Source organism: Neodiprion pinetum, chromosome 4 (genome assembly GCF_021155775.2).
Source record: "Neodiprion pinetum isolate iyNeoPine1 chromosome 4, iyNeoPine1.2, whole genome shotgun sequence".
Classification (NCBI taxonomy): Eukaryota; Metazoa; Arthropoda; class Insecta; order Hymenoptera; family Diprionidae; genus Neodiprion; species Neodiprion pinetum.
In genome coordinates this window covers 1,649,919-1,664,861 of record NC_060235.2, presented here as the reverse complement: position 1 = coordinate 1,664,861, position 14,943 = coordinate 1,649,919, and the positions used below count along the sequence as shown (strand labels likewise).

Genomic DNA, 14,943 nt, shown 5'->3' with positions numbered 1-14,943 from the left:
GTGAAATACAGCATATTTTCCGATCGAGTAATAGGACGGTGTCCTAGATATTTGAACGACTCGATATGTTTCCATTAAAGCTCACGAGGTGTTTATATCCGTGTATATACGAAAAGGAAATTCCGAAACGACTACCGTCACGGATTCCGGATCGCTATTGGTGTTCGTCTACGTACGTACGTATACACATAGACGTGTATGTGTAACGTAATATAATGCATACATACACGAAAATCGTACGTATTCTATCGGAATTTATATAAACGGACATCAATCAAGCGGAGATCAAGTTTCTTGTGGTATAAAAAATCCTCCTGATCGCCGCGCCTCTTCCGCAGATATAAAGACGAGACGCCGTTTTCGTATTTTTGCACCGGTATAAATTGCGTTTCACATATTTCATGCCGGAAGATATTACAGGTTATACGTATAAAAGGTACAGACTGAGTTTGTAAATTCGGGTGTAAGCCCGAGGAATAAAAGCCAGGAACAGTCTGTGGGCGTATAAATCGCCTTTTCCCGCGCAACTTTCCTTTCTTCACTTCTCTCTTCTTCTCTCTTACAGCTCGTATTCCGTCTATCCTTTATATACGCCAATCTCGTTGAAATTTCAAGAGTAAGTAGGTACATGCATTGAACCCAGCGACCCATTGCAGACATATTGCTTTAGTTACCATACATTCGCCGAGGAAAAATCCTGCTGTGTGCAGTTTTCAACGATCTTTATTCCAGCGATTCTGTAACAGATTTATTCGCGAGTACCTACATCGGTCTTAGCACCTTTCATATTTCAATTTGCTATATTCACTTCGGCTAAACTGTGTGCACGAGTGTTTGTCGTAAGTAGATATACAAGGGGGGATTATGGCTAAATCTGCCTTACCGATCGAGTAACCGACTACTAGAGCTAAGTAGAAACCGGTAGTCTGAGACATTCGGTGACTTGGAATTAATTATACGAAACATATGGCGTCGAGTAACGGGGCGAATTTTACGACGGTGGATATATGAGGGGGGTTTCCGGCGCAGTCTGCCTTACCGACCGAGTACTCGGGTACTCGGATGTTCGCTTGATGTTCCCATATTGGATCCACCATTTTGAATTTCGTAATTTGACGTTCAGATTCGTAATTAACGGCTTCGAATAACCCCGGGTACCGAGTTTTATCGAAATAGAATGACTTTTTGAATTTTGGTTCGCCATATTGGATTCACGATTTTGAATTTTCAAATTTCGAGTTCAGACTCGTAACCAACGAGCCCAGAAATCCCTTAAACACTAAATTCTATCGATATCCGTTCTCTCTTACGGACACGAGTTAGAGCGGGGATAAAAATCTGAAGAAATTGGGAAATTATTTCTGAATTATTCGGAACCAATTTGGGGGGTGAGCCGGTCGAAATTAAAAAATGATCTTTTCAACCCGTTCCTTTTTTCTACACTGTGGTGCACGATGTTGATTTTTGTTTTTTACGATTTTCTCGAGATACACTACGTATTAAATAATTGTCAAGTACGTGAAATGCGGGTAAAATTTTCCGAGAAATCGATCGCATCGATTCATTTTTGTGAAATTATTCTCAAATTGCGAGAAAAACGCTAATTTTGAAGGGGAAAAAAAAAACTCAATTTCTGAAACACGTCTAATTGTAACACATCTCAAAATCGTCCTAAAAGTGTTTCTTTACTAAAATGAAGGCATTTTCGTTTCAAAGTGAACCGGGTTAAGCAACACCCTAATAATAATACATTTACTACGCACACATACGTATATATAGACTTGTACACGAATCGCTACGTCGGTAAGGTAATTAACGTCTTCGTACAGGGTCAATCAAGCCTCGAAATTAGCTTGCAGAACCTTACGCAGAAATTACTACCGGGGTAGTATAAATTGATTATCAGAAAGTAGACGTCTATATTATACATATACCATATAGGCGTAATACATATGTATTACACGTCCTCGAACGTTTCGAAAATCGACTGAAAGAGCGATTTTTATAAATGAAAAATGATGACTGTGCTCGATTTTGACAAGCGTGGATCGACTTGTAAGTAAATTCTGTAAAAAATATATAGAGTGTGTATATATCATATAATATATCATGCGGTGTGAGTATAAAGAAAAAAAACGTCACCAGAGGAAAAACGTGAAGTTTTTTTGAGTGAGTCGAGCTATTTCATTCCATTTTGATTCTATACGGTCTATGATCGTTCAAAGATCTCAGGCTAAAAATAAACGCCGGCTCGAAATGAATAGGGGTAGGAAAAAAATAAATCAGTAAAAAGAGAATAAAAGTTATCGATTCACCGTCGCGACTAAGGCGTCCAAAAATAACTTTGATGTTTGTATTTTCGCGAATATTGTCGAAGCCCTTGATAATTAATTAGCGATATTCCGGCGGTTGCAGGGCGGTGAAAATATTTGGTTCGGGATGAGCTTTCATCGTCCTTCTCTTCCTCCGTCCCTCCCTTTTTACCGCGATGGCTATCACATTGAACGAATATTTTGAATTTTCGATCAGCTCCAACGGTCGCGTCGAGCAAATAAGTCAATTGTTTAACATGCAAATTGAGTCACCGCAAATTGAGCCGTTCGCCTGGCTGCCTGAAGGGGGATTTCAGCTGTCGCATATTCCCGGGGAATAATAAAAACCGAATGCAATTTAATCCGATTGCTATAATTACGCGGAAATATTGCGAGGATAACGTTAATGATTTGCTGCGTTTCTTCTCTCACACTGATAGCAACGATCTTTGCAGCTCAGAGTCGAGGAGCAGAGGCTACTTCAGATGGAGAAGATACTTCAGGGATTTTTGCCAAAAAATATGGGCGCCAAGGAAAGGGAGAACGAAACGAACCAAATTCTCCTGTTTTGTTCCATGCTCAACAAGGTAGGCGGGACCTCTCTTACCGACGGAGTAAGCTTCCTCAATTCATTCCCTTTTCTTCCTCTTCTCTCGTCTCTTCGACCCTCGAATGGCTCCTTTTTAAAAAAAACATATAACAACTCGGTGTTACTTCCTTTTACAGATTTATCCGCGACACAAGGACCTCTACAACTGGATGGATCAGCGGGGATTCTTGGCGCACAATCTCACCTCATTGCAGGAGAATTTCGGTTATGTAAGTCGTTCGAAGATCCGCGAAAAGTAACTCGTTTCGATTTGCCAAAAATATCTCGCTTTTACGCGAGGATAAAACGAGTCTTACCGCAGGATTTCAGAAAATCTAACAATTTTTCTCCATCGTGAACGCGAAAAAAAACGAGCCACTCGTATTTTATTTCACTTTTTTTCTTTTATTCCTCTTTTCATTTTCTCATATTCCACGGTTTGTTCCGACTGAAGACGGATAGCTGCGGATGTTGCAATAACGGGACGAAACTGAACGATATAAAGGAAAGCGCGGATAAGAGCAAAACAAACAATGGCACTTCCTCCCTTTCCCATCCTCGTTTCTTACTTCGACGAATGAACCGAGTTGAAAAAACATCCCCAACTTTGGTTGACGGTCTGTCGGTGGGCGTGGCTATATCCGTAATCTCACCCTGCAGGTTACCCCCTACATCTCAAATGATATATAAGAAAAATAGACGGTTACTTTCGTCAGCGGGGTGCACACGTAAAAGTTCTTCAAACTTTCCCTTCTTATTTCGCTCTTTTTTTCCCACTCCTCGCGGTTTTCCACCACTCGAACCATTCCGCGGGGTTTCAACCCCTCGACGCGATTTCGGTACATCAACTTTTTGTCGCCCCCTCAAGACCGTTTCACAGAATCTTAAAATTTGTTCCCCCATTATTCGTCCCTGTGCTGAATTTTCAATTAATAATGGATAAATTATAAGGTAGCGTGTGTGAATGAAAATGAAAGAGGATATCGAATCCTATTTCAATTGTTCATTAGTTAAAAATTGGTCGATTAATCAATTATTTCCGATTTTTTTTTTAAATGGTGCATCTGAAACCAATATTTCGTAAATTTTAGCGCGTAGTCGTAATAGCGGGAAAGTTTTTTTGACAATTTGTAGTTTCATTCAAATTATTTTTAAATTTTAGTTAAAAATGTTCATTCGCCTTTGACTGATTATATCAAATAGGTACTTAGTGAGTAAGACAATGATGTTAATTGATACTTTGATCACGTAAATCGATATTGCACTGCATCGTTCATGGGAGTAAAAAACAATAACCGATTGCGAGAAAAAAATAATCGATTTGGTCGGTTGACGGAGTTTCAAAAATAGTCGATTCAATCGAAATCGTTTATTTTTTGGGCATTCTTATGCCCACTGCCTGCCACAAAACTCAGTCGATGTTCCTTTGGTTAGATAAGGTGGGGGACGCTGTTCGGTGAAGTACTAGGCGCTGATCGCAATCACGATCAAGAACTTCTCGGGCCTGAGGATCAGGTGATTTACGTCTACGTCACAGCGCCTCACTACTTCCGGAGTCTGGGGAAATTGCTGAACCGTTTCTCCCGCAGGTGAGTTTAATTTTCGTCGCTTACAAATTTCCACGTAGTAATTATAATTTCTCCCCAGCTTGCGAAACGTGTCGACAGCTGCTCGTTTTATTTATATTCATCATCGGACGATTCCTTCGGTAAAATGATACCCGATTATTACACAACATCCGGGGAAAAATTCATCTTCCACACAATTTGCGGAAACGGGATACGATCATCGTCTTCGTCTATCTACGCTTCAGCATCCGGCTAATGTTTCACCGTAATTGGCTCCATGTTTCATCTCGTCTTTGTTTACGTGAAAAAAACCATCGTCAAATTTTATCCCCCCCCCCCACTTTTCACCGCAAGAACGGTGTTCTAATTTATTATTTTAACCAGCACCGTGTTTGTAATACGCGAATTTTATCCGCTGATGGATTCAATCTTCGAGATGTAGATCTTATTTTCTTTTTGACACTTTTTCCTGATCCGTAACGTCGTTATTTATTTTCGCTCGGTATGTTTCCGTAAATTCCTTTTCTTTTTTTTTTTCAATCCCTGAGTCCCAGTCCCCAAGTAGGTACAGAAGAGAAGAGACTCCATTAACCGAAGCAAAATATCTAGTCCTGGGTATTTTCTTTCCGGGGCTTTTTTTTTTCTACCCCCGAGCTTCTTATCGCCGCTGTTATACCAATATCAACAAAAGCTCTGGTACTTCCCCCTCGTCATTCACCCTGAAAATCTTGCCCCGCATGTTCTGGTTAGGGTTTCGCGGTGGCTTTTGACATACCCACCCTTCGCAAAGTGGAGGAAACCTGTGATCGTCTCGTATTCTCTATGAGCGGGAGAATTTTCGGCGCGTCAAGCGTTGCGAACAAGCCGTGGGGCGAGACCCGTGGAAGTTGAGCTTTTGCCTGGGTCTTCGGCATCTGGGCACTCTTGAAATTTTCAAGACGATACCCGGACCCTGCTTGAGAAACCGTTGCCAAAGAATTTTGGGTCGCTTCTTGAGGCGTTGACGAAATTTTTACCCCAGCTTCCGAATTCGGCGAACTTTTTCATCGTCGTTAATTCCTCCCGAGCTTACCGCGCTTCTCTCAACCGACGCGACGTCCACTCTCGTCGTTAGAGCTTTTCCTTTGTTTGTCCGATGTCAGGAGCGAAGGTTTCGTTGTCTATATTTCTCTTTTTCCCACCCTTACACTTTCACCCCTGTAGGGTGGATGACGTCTAAAGATCGATGAAATAACGATAATTATCAGCCGTTCTGCGCAGGCTGAGAAAAGCCTAAATGATATATTAATTAATATAACGCCCGCTGTTGCATGCGGAGTTGATTTCGTGGCTGAGGTAAGCCTCCCTCCCTTTCCACCAGATTTGCACCAAGCCCAGCAGGAGAGAGATTAATTATGAAATCGGTCGCGTTGGTTAAACCCCGGATCTCTACTGTCCAAGGAACTTGAAATAAAGGTCTACAACTTTGGGAGAGGGATTTATACGGTGGGGGAGGAATTCCGATGACGGAATTCAAGATTATCATCGATTTTCGAATGACGCGACGATGACAGGACAACGAATCGCGGGGGCGAGGGTAAAATTCCAAACTTGAAACATTCCGGAGCTTCAAGCCCGCGCCGAACAGCGAATTTGCAATTGTTTTAAAAAATCTTCGACAATTCTTCTCATCGTTTATATTAGAAAAAAAAAAAAAAAACGCAATGACGGAATTACGGCGTTTCCTTTTTCCCAGGATCATCCACAACGGCCTGCTGCTTCTCTACGCCCGGGACACGCTTCACGACGTGGTTAACGTCAGCGCTAGCAAGAACTGGAACGCTTCGTGCAGCAAGTTGTCAACCGCGGTGTTCAGCTCGGCAGTCGGGGCGCTTTACGTGCAGCAGTACAGCCAACAGCATCTAAACTCGGTAGCCGACAAGGTGAGTAAGCTGCTCGGAATCGCTCTTCACCTCGACATATTTTCCGAGACAGGTTAAGGAATTTTATCCGGATGATTTATTGTCATGGGGGAAAATTTATTTCACAAGATTCTTCAGTTTTTCTCCCTCTACCTTTTCATTTTTCTTTTTCTTTTTTCTCTTTTTCTTGAAATATAGAGAGGGTGTGTAGATTTGAAGGTTCAAAGCCTACGAGATGGATATCTTTTTTCCACCTTGTCCCCTGTGCTTTTCGGGTCAGAGACACGTGTGTGAGCGTATCCTTTCCCGATAATTCAAGACTCCGGATCATCGGGTAAATTTTGTCCTATTTTTTTTTTTTTTTTGTTTTTAACATTGATTTATTTATTTATTTTGTCGCGTCATCGTTTCTTTGCCTCCTATAAAGAGACGCAAACAAATTTTTACCCTCTTGGCAAATTTCATCTTAATACTATTTCACGGTTTCGGTGTAACGACCGGCGTGCACGGCGTTTCAACGCTGCTGTTCCGCTGGCTATGCAAGCTCTCGGTAACGTCAGCAATGCATTAATTACCTGGGCAGTTTCCGCCGCTGCAGAGGCACCGCGGTAGAGACATCGCGCCAAGTATTCAAATTCTGGCACACGCTGTGCTAAGCTCGAAAGCTGTGGACGCGTTCAACTGATTTAGAGTGAAAGCGCGTTTTTATCACGGTTCGTGGGAATTCGAACGACGCTTTTAGTGTTTGGACAATGGTCTTATCGAAAAACGAGGATACGCTGCAATCTGTTTGTGTTTTTCTTTCTTTTCGACGAAACAGACGCACGAACTCCTCGAGGGTTGCTTATTTTTCCCCTTTGTCCGGGCGATTTCGGATTCCTCATGTCCTTTATCCGCTTTCAGGTGACGCGGTTATTCGATCGCATAAAAAGCACCCTCGCTGAACGGATGTTGGTGATGTCCTGGCTGGACGAGGAGACGCGAACACAGGCTCTCCTGAAGCTGCGTGCTTTGGAGGGAAAGTTTCACGTGTGGCCAGGATTTCAGAACAACACGAGAATCGCTATGGAAATGACGGAGGTAATAAGAGGGGTGGAAATCAAACTTCCCTCGTCCAATATCCCTGATCGTACGCGTACTTTAGACTCTATCAAAAAAATCGACAATCGAAATTTTCTTTTTCCAAATAAAAGTAAAAAATATTGTTCCAAATGACGGAAAAAGACTGCTGTCCAAGTTTGAGCTCTTAATATTATTCAGAGATGCATCATCCGCGATTTTCTATTTCCCATTTAAACTGTATGGCAGATTTTTCTTTTTTAACTTTGAAATTTTATAAGTCGTTGACACATTAATGTACCGATAAGATCGGAAAGTATTTTTGTAGGGAATTGAACGCTCTAGAAAAAAGTTATGTTCTTATTTTTAGATAAGTCTACTCTTTCAAAAATTATTTATGGTCAAAAGTTATTCAAGGTGGACTTATCACAAAATGATAAGAAACCTTTTTTGTATGGTGTTCAATTTCTTACAAAAGTACGTTCTGGTCTAACCAGTACACTAATGCGTTGCCGAGATATAAAATTCCAAAGTTTGACAAAAATTTTTCCCATGCTGTTTAAATGGGGAATAAAAAATCGTGATGATGCGCCTCTGAATAAGACTTGCACAGCATTCTTTTTTCGTCACTTCGAACAATATTTTGGACTTGAATTTCGAAAAAAAAATAGATGATTATTTTGATACATCTAGTGTAATTTTATCCGCATGTCAGACGACTGATCTAATTCGTCATCAACTCGACGCCCATAAACGAGCCTGTTCCGGTTACGCGACATGTGATTGGTAGTAAAAAACTTCTGACTTGTGGGGCGAATCTTATCGATTTCAGGTAGTCGTCGACCCTCACGACTTCTTTTCAAACGTTGTGACAAGGTTCAGGCAGATCAGAGCCGTCAAGGGAGACGCGCTTCGTGGCAACATCACCTCTAAGTGAGTAGAGAAAATGGATTACTCGCAATTCAACAACAAATTAACCATTCCTTCACTTCTTTTATCATGTACCCCGAAGATGGCCTCATCCATTCGTCGTCAATGCCTACTACGATTCGACTGTGAACGCGATTGGTAAGCATCCATGATTAAATCTATAAGTTTGAAATGTTACATTTTTGTAGTAGAAAAATTAGCCGTCACAGAGCAGAGAATAATAGGTAAGGTAAGCGGACCAGTTAGTGACACTTTTATTTTTCAAAATTATAAATTGACGGCACAAATAGTCAATTTCTCGATGACTAAAATCAATTGCTATTGGGTTAGATAGTAGAAATTTATTTTTCGGTACTTTTAAAACCAAGGATCGAACAGGTACAACCAAGAAAGGTCAATAATAATTTGGATTGAAAAATGCCAATTTTTGGGTTGTGTCAACTTTGTCGCCAAGCTGCGAATTACGTCCAATTGGACTATTGTTCCCTATGTATATCCTGATGAATTTTACCCTGATAAATTTTATACTGATAATATAAATACAAATTGCAGTAATACCAACGGCGATGTTGACTGCCTGGCCATGGGACGTGGGTCCAAGTTACATGTCCCACGCGACGCTGGGCGTCGTGATTGGTCACGAGGTCTTGCACGCTTTCGACGTTCATCATCGCAGTCATCACCCGGAAGAGTGGCTTTGGCTGACGACGGAGTCGCGGCGTCGTTTGGAGGCGCGAATAGAATGCGTCGCAAAGCTTTACGCCGGAAGTTTTTGGAAGAAAGTTCAATTTCTGGGGAACAGCGTCGACGTCCAGGTGAGTGGAGAAAGAAACCGCGGTCTCACTCTGGTGAAAATTTCTACTGCCAAGAATTTTTTTTTTACGGAAATGGAAACATTTCCTATTATTTCGTACAAAATTGTAAATATGCGTAGTTTTTCGTGCAAAGAATTGGTCATTTTCTTTAAAAATTGTGGTAGCTTGTAGATTTGTTACTGTAAAAATACAAATATTCATGAAAATCGATACGGTTTGTGAGGAACTGTGCATGTTGACAATTTTTTATACAAAACTTTACGAAATTTTTTTTTCCCTGAAAAATTCGGAGAAAATCGTAGTTGAGACAACGATTACTCGATCCGCGATTTCAGTTCGACTGGAACGTCACCCGGAATGAAAACATGGCCGACATTGGTGCCTTGCAAATATCATACCAGGCCTGGCAGACCCTGACGAACGGCAAGGATCGAACTCTTCCCGGTCTCCAGGCCCTCAGACCAAGCCAATTGTTCTTCATAGCCGCGGCACAGGTGAGCTTTTTCAAGTTTTGCCGTGCCCCTGACAAGGAAAGTAGGTGGTGAGTTACACCCGAGGTGTAACTCACCGATTTTCTTCATTCTAAGATGTGATAAGATGTGAGTACCTCGAAAAACATTAAACACCTTTTTTTTTCACGTGCCAATTTGGCCGTTTAACAGGTGAAAACCAGCCCTAAAGTTTACCCCCGAAGACCGATTTTTTTTAGGATTTCTAGATAATGATGTCAAATTTTTTAGTCAAATTAATTGGACGTTATTCACCATCAACGAACGATAGTGTGAGCAGTGTTTTTACCCCCAGGGGTTGCATCCCTTATTGTTTTGGGTGGAAAGTTTAGGGATAGTTTTGATCCCTCGAGCGGCTGAATAGAGACGTAAAAAAATATGTGCTTAACGTTTTTTCACGTCTATATATTATGGAATGAAGAAAATCCGTGATTTACACCTCGGCTACTCTACTTGTCAGTGACTCTGATTAATCTTTGACCGCGACTTTTTTAGCCGTACTGCTCAAACGTCACAGCCGAGGATTACATAATGTCCGTTGAATTGGACGACCACACGCCTCATCCTGAGAGGTGATTATCAAATAACTAATCGGACCGGCTTCTGCTGTCACTTTTGTCGTCGTTTCCTTCTTTTCATACATTGATTTTCAGAGTGAACGGCATTGTGATGAACTCTCAGGCGTTCGCGGAGGCGTTTCGATGTCCCGCAGGATCTAAAATGAATCCTCAACGAAAGTGCAGCACCTGGTGATCTCCGGAGTTGGATGACTACGGGTGCAGTCGTCGGCTGCAAGCTCAGCCCAACAGTAAGGCTGGAGCTTGCGGGTATTTCGAATACGTTCGGGACGAGAAGAGGGGATGAAGCCAACGAAATAAAAGTTTTATAGAAGAGAGAACCGCACGTTACAGCTTTTGAAGAGAGATACTTTCACGCATCGAGAGAAGAAGAGAAATATTGGTAAAGACAGGATAAAATAAATATTATAAATAAATCACGTGTGACTAACAAGGAAGGTATGTCCCAGGTCAATCTTTCCGATTTGATTTCTTTTGTAATTTGTTTTAGTAGACTAAAACTAAGTGACAATTTTTTTTATCTGCCATTAAATGAGGGATGATTTGGCAGTGTCACCCACAAGAACATGATATTTTTTAACCGATCCAACTGGAAAAGTTTTTTCATAACAAGAAATGAAAAATTTCATCTCTTCATAAAAAAAATAGGCAAAGAAAAATGCCGAATCGCCCGTTGATATGCTTTACTTTGGAGGGAGGTTTCATCCCCTTAAAATATTTAGTGGCGGATAAAAAAAAAATGACGTGTCGCTTAGTTTTTACCCTACTGTAACATATTAAAGAAGAAATCAAATCGTACAGATCGATCTGAGATACCTTCCTTGTAAGAATAAAATTATCGATACGTTTAATAGCAATAATGTTATTTCTATTTTATTCTGATCGCGATAAATTTAATCTGTTTTAGAAATGTCGAGGAGATGTGATGAAATTTTTTTGTTATACCCCCCCTTACTTTTCTCTCATCGCCTCGGAGAATTGGTGGTATAATTGACGTTAGATGCAGTTTAGAACGCGGAGGCCTCGGCTGACGTAGGTGCAGAAAAGCTTTGGTAAAAATATACGATATTCTATACTGTACCGTAGGGTAGAATCACACGGTCGAATCTTTGTTTCAATTTTCATTTATCCTGGTTTACTTTTTTTATTTTATGTCATTTTTTTCCGAAGAAAAATCGTAAACGACGAATTGCGCTGTGCGCATTAGTGCGCCCCGTGTTCATCGATATACCTACACACACACACACACACACACACACATACACACACATATATTATGTATAAAACCACGAAAGCAATTTAACGAATGTGATATACGTCTGCAGCGCCATGCTTGTTAGTGTTTTTCAAAGTTTAACGATACAGACACATAAGATTACATGTAAAAGTTTATGACGACGACGACGATAATATTATACATATATAAATCCGTTATACATTATATTAAATACCTATATAGGTAAATGATGAATATAAAAACGAAATAAATTACGAACTACATACGATACGAGTTGTCTATTGTATAATGTATAGATATGAAAACGTTATACCCAAAATAAGTTCTCCGTTAAGTTTCACCTTATACGTAGCTTTAACGGCCGGTTTGTAGATCCCGAAGGGTGTATCTAGGTAGGTATGTACGCTGTGGTAATTTATCATAATTAGCGAGTATTGTACAGCTCCGGTTAGACGGCTGAAGAATTCAGTAGATCACTGTATTTTCTTTTTTTACTTATTTTTCTCTTTAATTTCACTCAAGTCCAAAGTTGGCACATAAGTATTACAATGAGGTTCGTAAATTTTGTTTGACTTCGTTTATCGTCGATCGGTGAGAAGGGTTATTGGCACGTAGAAGATACAGATATATTGTTTAGAAGAATTCGTAGTACAATAGCTGCCGAAGAAAAGGATTGCATAGAATAAAGGCCTACGCATATTTTTATTTTTCACGTCTTTGGTTTTTTTTTTTTTTCTTTTTTTTTCTTACCATTCTTATTTTATTCGTTTATTAAATTTTGTTGACGCAAGAATCGCAAACTGTGATATTCTTATGCATACGCAAATTAATTAATTAATCGTTGTACTTACCTTATAATTATATACAATAGTTCTAAGGATGATATTATATAAAATTGTTGCCTCGTCGAGTCCTGGGAGGTAACTAAATTTGGCAACTAATAAAATAGGTAGAAATATCGATTAATTTATTTACTAATTTATTAATTAACACGGTATTGTGCAGCAGCTGTTACTCAGTCACCGTATGGATTATATTATTCGTTATACATACTCGAACATAGGCTAACACGAATAAACATTCAATTGTCAGCATACATCCCCATATTATTATGTATAAATACCTTTATTGTTTATGTATTGATATATATATATATATATATATATATATATACTAGAGTACTACCAGTACGTACTTGAATCCACCCGTATATATATATGCTGTTCAGAAATTGTAATTAGCTCAAAAACAGGCTTTAATTATATTTGAATAATATATAATGAGCTCTGAAAATAAAGTCTCTGACTGAATTCAAGATTTTCAGGTAGCTCGAAACGACTTTTAATTACATTTGAAAATTGTCACTCGGCGAAACGTAAATGCTAATTGCAGTGATAATTTTTGATCAGACGAAAATTCGATACTAATCACAACTGCAATTTGCCGTGGTAAGAATCTTTGATACTAATCCAGAAATTATAATTTAGAACAACGAGAGTATAATTAAATTTGCCCTTCTCAATTTGCGTGATACGAGGAGTCGACGAGGATCAATAAAACAGTTGACTCTGTACCGTCGACGATTTTTCGTTGTCACGTCGCGTCAGTGAGAATTCTTAATACACCAATTATACCTTAACATATACAATAAGTTTCAAGTGAATGCAATACTGTATTAACGTATATTTTACCGATCTGTAAGTCTGAGGTAGTTTTCGAGAGGTTTCAGATTAAAGCTCATCGATCGTTTAACGGTACAGTAATCAAACCGTCTCACTGGGATTCTTTTTTTGGAATCCTTGACTGGTTTGACAGCCGCCGATACGTTACAGTGATCTCACCGTTCGCTTACGCATGAGTTTGCACACCCTTACAAATCATCGGCCGCAAGTTCCGGAGGCTTTACGAGGTGTGCGACTCGGCTGAAATGAGTCGTGCGACTGGTCACGATGTCCTGTCAGATGACCTAATATGTCACAGGGTGACCGGCACCGAGTCTCCATCCTTTGGATAACCTTTCAGGTGAGTGTCCCCTTCCTAAATCACCTCCTCGTTATCTATTACCACATCAAGATCACCCCTCGCAGTTGGTCTCCGTCTTAATCGGCCCTCATCACAAGGCTATGGCCCTCTTCACACCGTACGTTTCGGAGTTTGAATACACGCCCGAGTCTCACCCCTCCAGGAACCCGAACTGCCCCAGAAGGTGGGCTCGCGGTTCCTGGGACGAGCGTCGATCGCCTGACGAGGGTTCGCCGGTCGGGCAGGAACCCTCGATCGAAATACGAGCTGTCCTAGTCAGGTGCGCGAAGTCGCAGGAGGAAATGTGAGTATGTACTTATTTGGAGGAACCGATAACCGCTTCCTTAGACTTCGCCGTTAAGATCTTCGAGACGACTAATCGATCCGTCTCAGGCACGACGTTCCCATGACCGGAAGCGCCTACAATATAACTGCTGGTCGCAGCCAGGACATCCTGGAGTTCCACGGCTTCGACAGGGACGAACCGGCACATCATTCCGAGGTGCGGAACTGCCGCAGGAAGCTCATCGTTACGATGAAGTTCAACAACCTTGGGAAGGTAGGTTTGGGTAACTATGACTTTGGAGTTTTCCGGAATCTTAAGCTTCCTTCGATCTCTGCTTCACCCAGACGAGAACTCAGGAGGAGTTCGTCGTCGTTGACCACGTCCTGGATCCTGTGACCATGCGGAAGGCCCGACTGCTCAATCCATTCGTCTTCAAGGTTCGCCAGGAACAAGTGCTCCAGCTTTACGGTCTCAAGTTTCAAAGTGTGAGCTTTTATCCCGGATTCAACCAAGGGTTCTGCCCTGCCGACGCACGGTTTGGAGCATAAACGGGTTTCACCAGCTATCGATCATCTCGCTCCTACCGTCTGACGACACGGGAAAGCTACCTTAAGATATCTGCGTTACTAACGGCTTATCTGATGTGCTTGCAGATTGTCAACGGGGAGGCGAGAGAGGAGGTTATAAACAATAAATGGTCAAATTACACGGGATGCGATGATTCCCTTGTTAATCCCACCTGTGGCCAGATGATGTTTGATGGAAAACCCATGCCGTATAGTCAAGTACGTATTTAGTACCATTCAAAATGATTTGCACCCTACTAAAAATGACCATATCTTAAATCATGTAATGTTATTTAATGTATTACATGATTTATCTTGTAAATTCAAGAAAAATATCCATTAGATATACTCGATCAAAAATCGTGTTGGCAACTTTGTATGACTTTAGATCTAATTTATTTGACGATTCGTGCTTTTGTAATTTATTGCGTAATTTTTTTATATCGTATATTATTCTCGATTTTACAAGGTAAATCATGTAATAAAGTACATGTTGATTTTGGTCATAACATCTTATAATTTATCACATGAACGTTTGCTACGGCGCATCGCTGATCATCTATTACTTAAC

The 14,943-nt window shown here is 40.7% G+C and overlaps 2 protein-coding genes across 2 annotated transcripts in view; both read left to right on the top strand.

The window, feature by feature from the left end:
* Positions 1-12,594, top strand: part of LOC124217229 (neprilysin-1) — a 51,062-nt gene extending 38,468 nt beyond the window's left edge. The window contains exons 7-18 of the mRNA XM_069134997.1: positions 2,753-2,899; positions 3,039-3,131; positions 4,336-4,490; positions 6,205-6,391; positions 7,274-7,450; positions 8,262-8,362; positions 8,442-8,497; positions 8,912-9,174; positions 9,510-9,668; positions 10,179-10,255; positions 10,337-10,643; positions 11,169-12,594. Coding sequence (XP_068991098.1) covers positions 2,753-2,899; positions 3,039-3,131; positions 4,336-4,490; positions 6,205-6,391; positions 7,274-7,450; positions 8,262-8,362; positions 8,442-8,497; positions 8,912-9,174; positions 9,510-9,668; positions 10,179-10,255; positions 10,337-10,436 — 1,515 coding nt within the window. The 3' untranslated portion in view covers positions 10,437-10,643; positions 11,169-12,594. The remainder of the gene's footprint in view (positions 1-2,752; positions 2,900-3,038; positions 3,132-4,335; positions 4,491-6,204; positions 6,392-7,273; positions 7,451-8,261; positions 8,363-8,441; positions 8,498-8,911; positions 9,175-9,509; positions 9,669-10,178; positions 10,256-10,336; positions 10,644-11,168) is intronic.
* An 875-nt stretch (positions 12,595-13,469) lies between these two features.
* LOC138190749 (uncharacterized) overlaps positions 13,470-14,943 on the top strand; it is a 36,260-nt gene continuing 34,786 nt past the window's right edge. The window contains exons 1-5 of the mRNA XM_069134996.1: positions 13,470-13,520; positions 13,586-13,824; positions 13,914-14,079; positions 14,151-14,291; positions 14,460-14,591. Coding sequence (XP_068991097.1) covers positions 13,470-13,520; positions 13,586-13,824; positions 13,914-14,079; positions 14,151-14,291; positions 14,460-14,591 — 729 coding nt within the window. The remainder of the gene's footprint in view (positions 13,521-13,585; positions 13,825-13,913; positions 14,080-14,150; positions 14,292-14,459; positions 14,592-14,943) is intronic.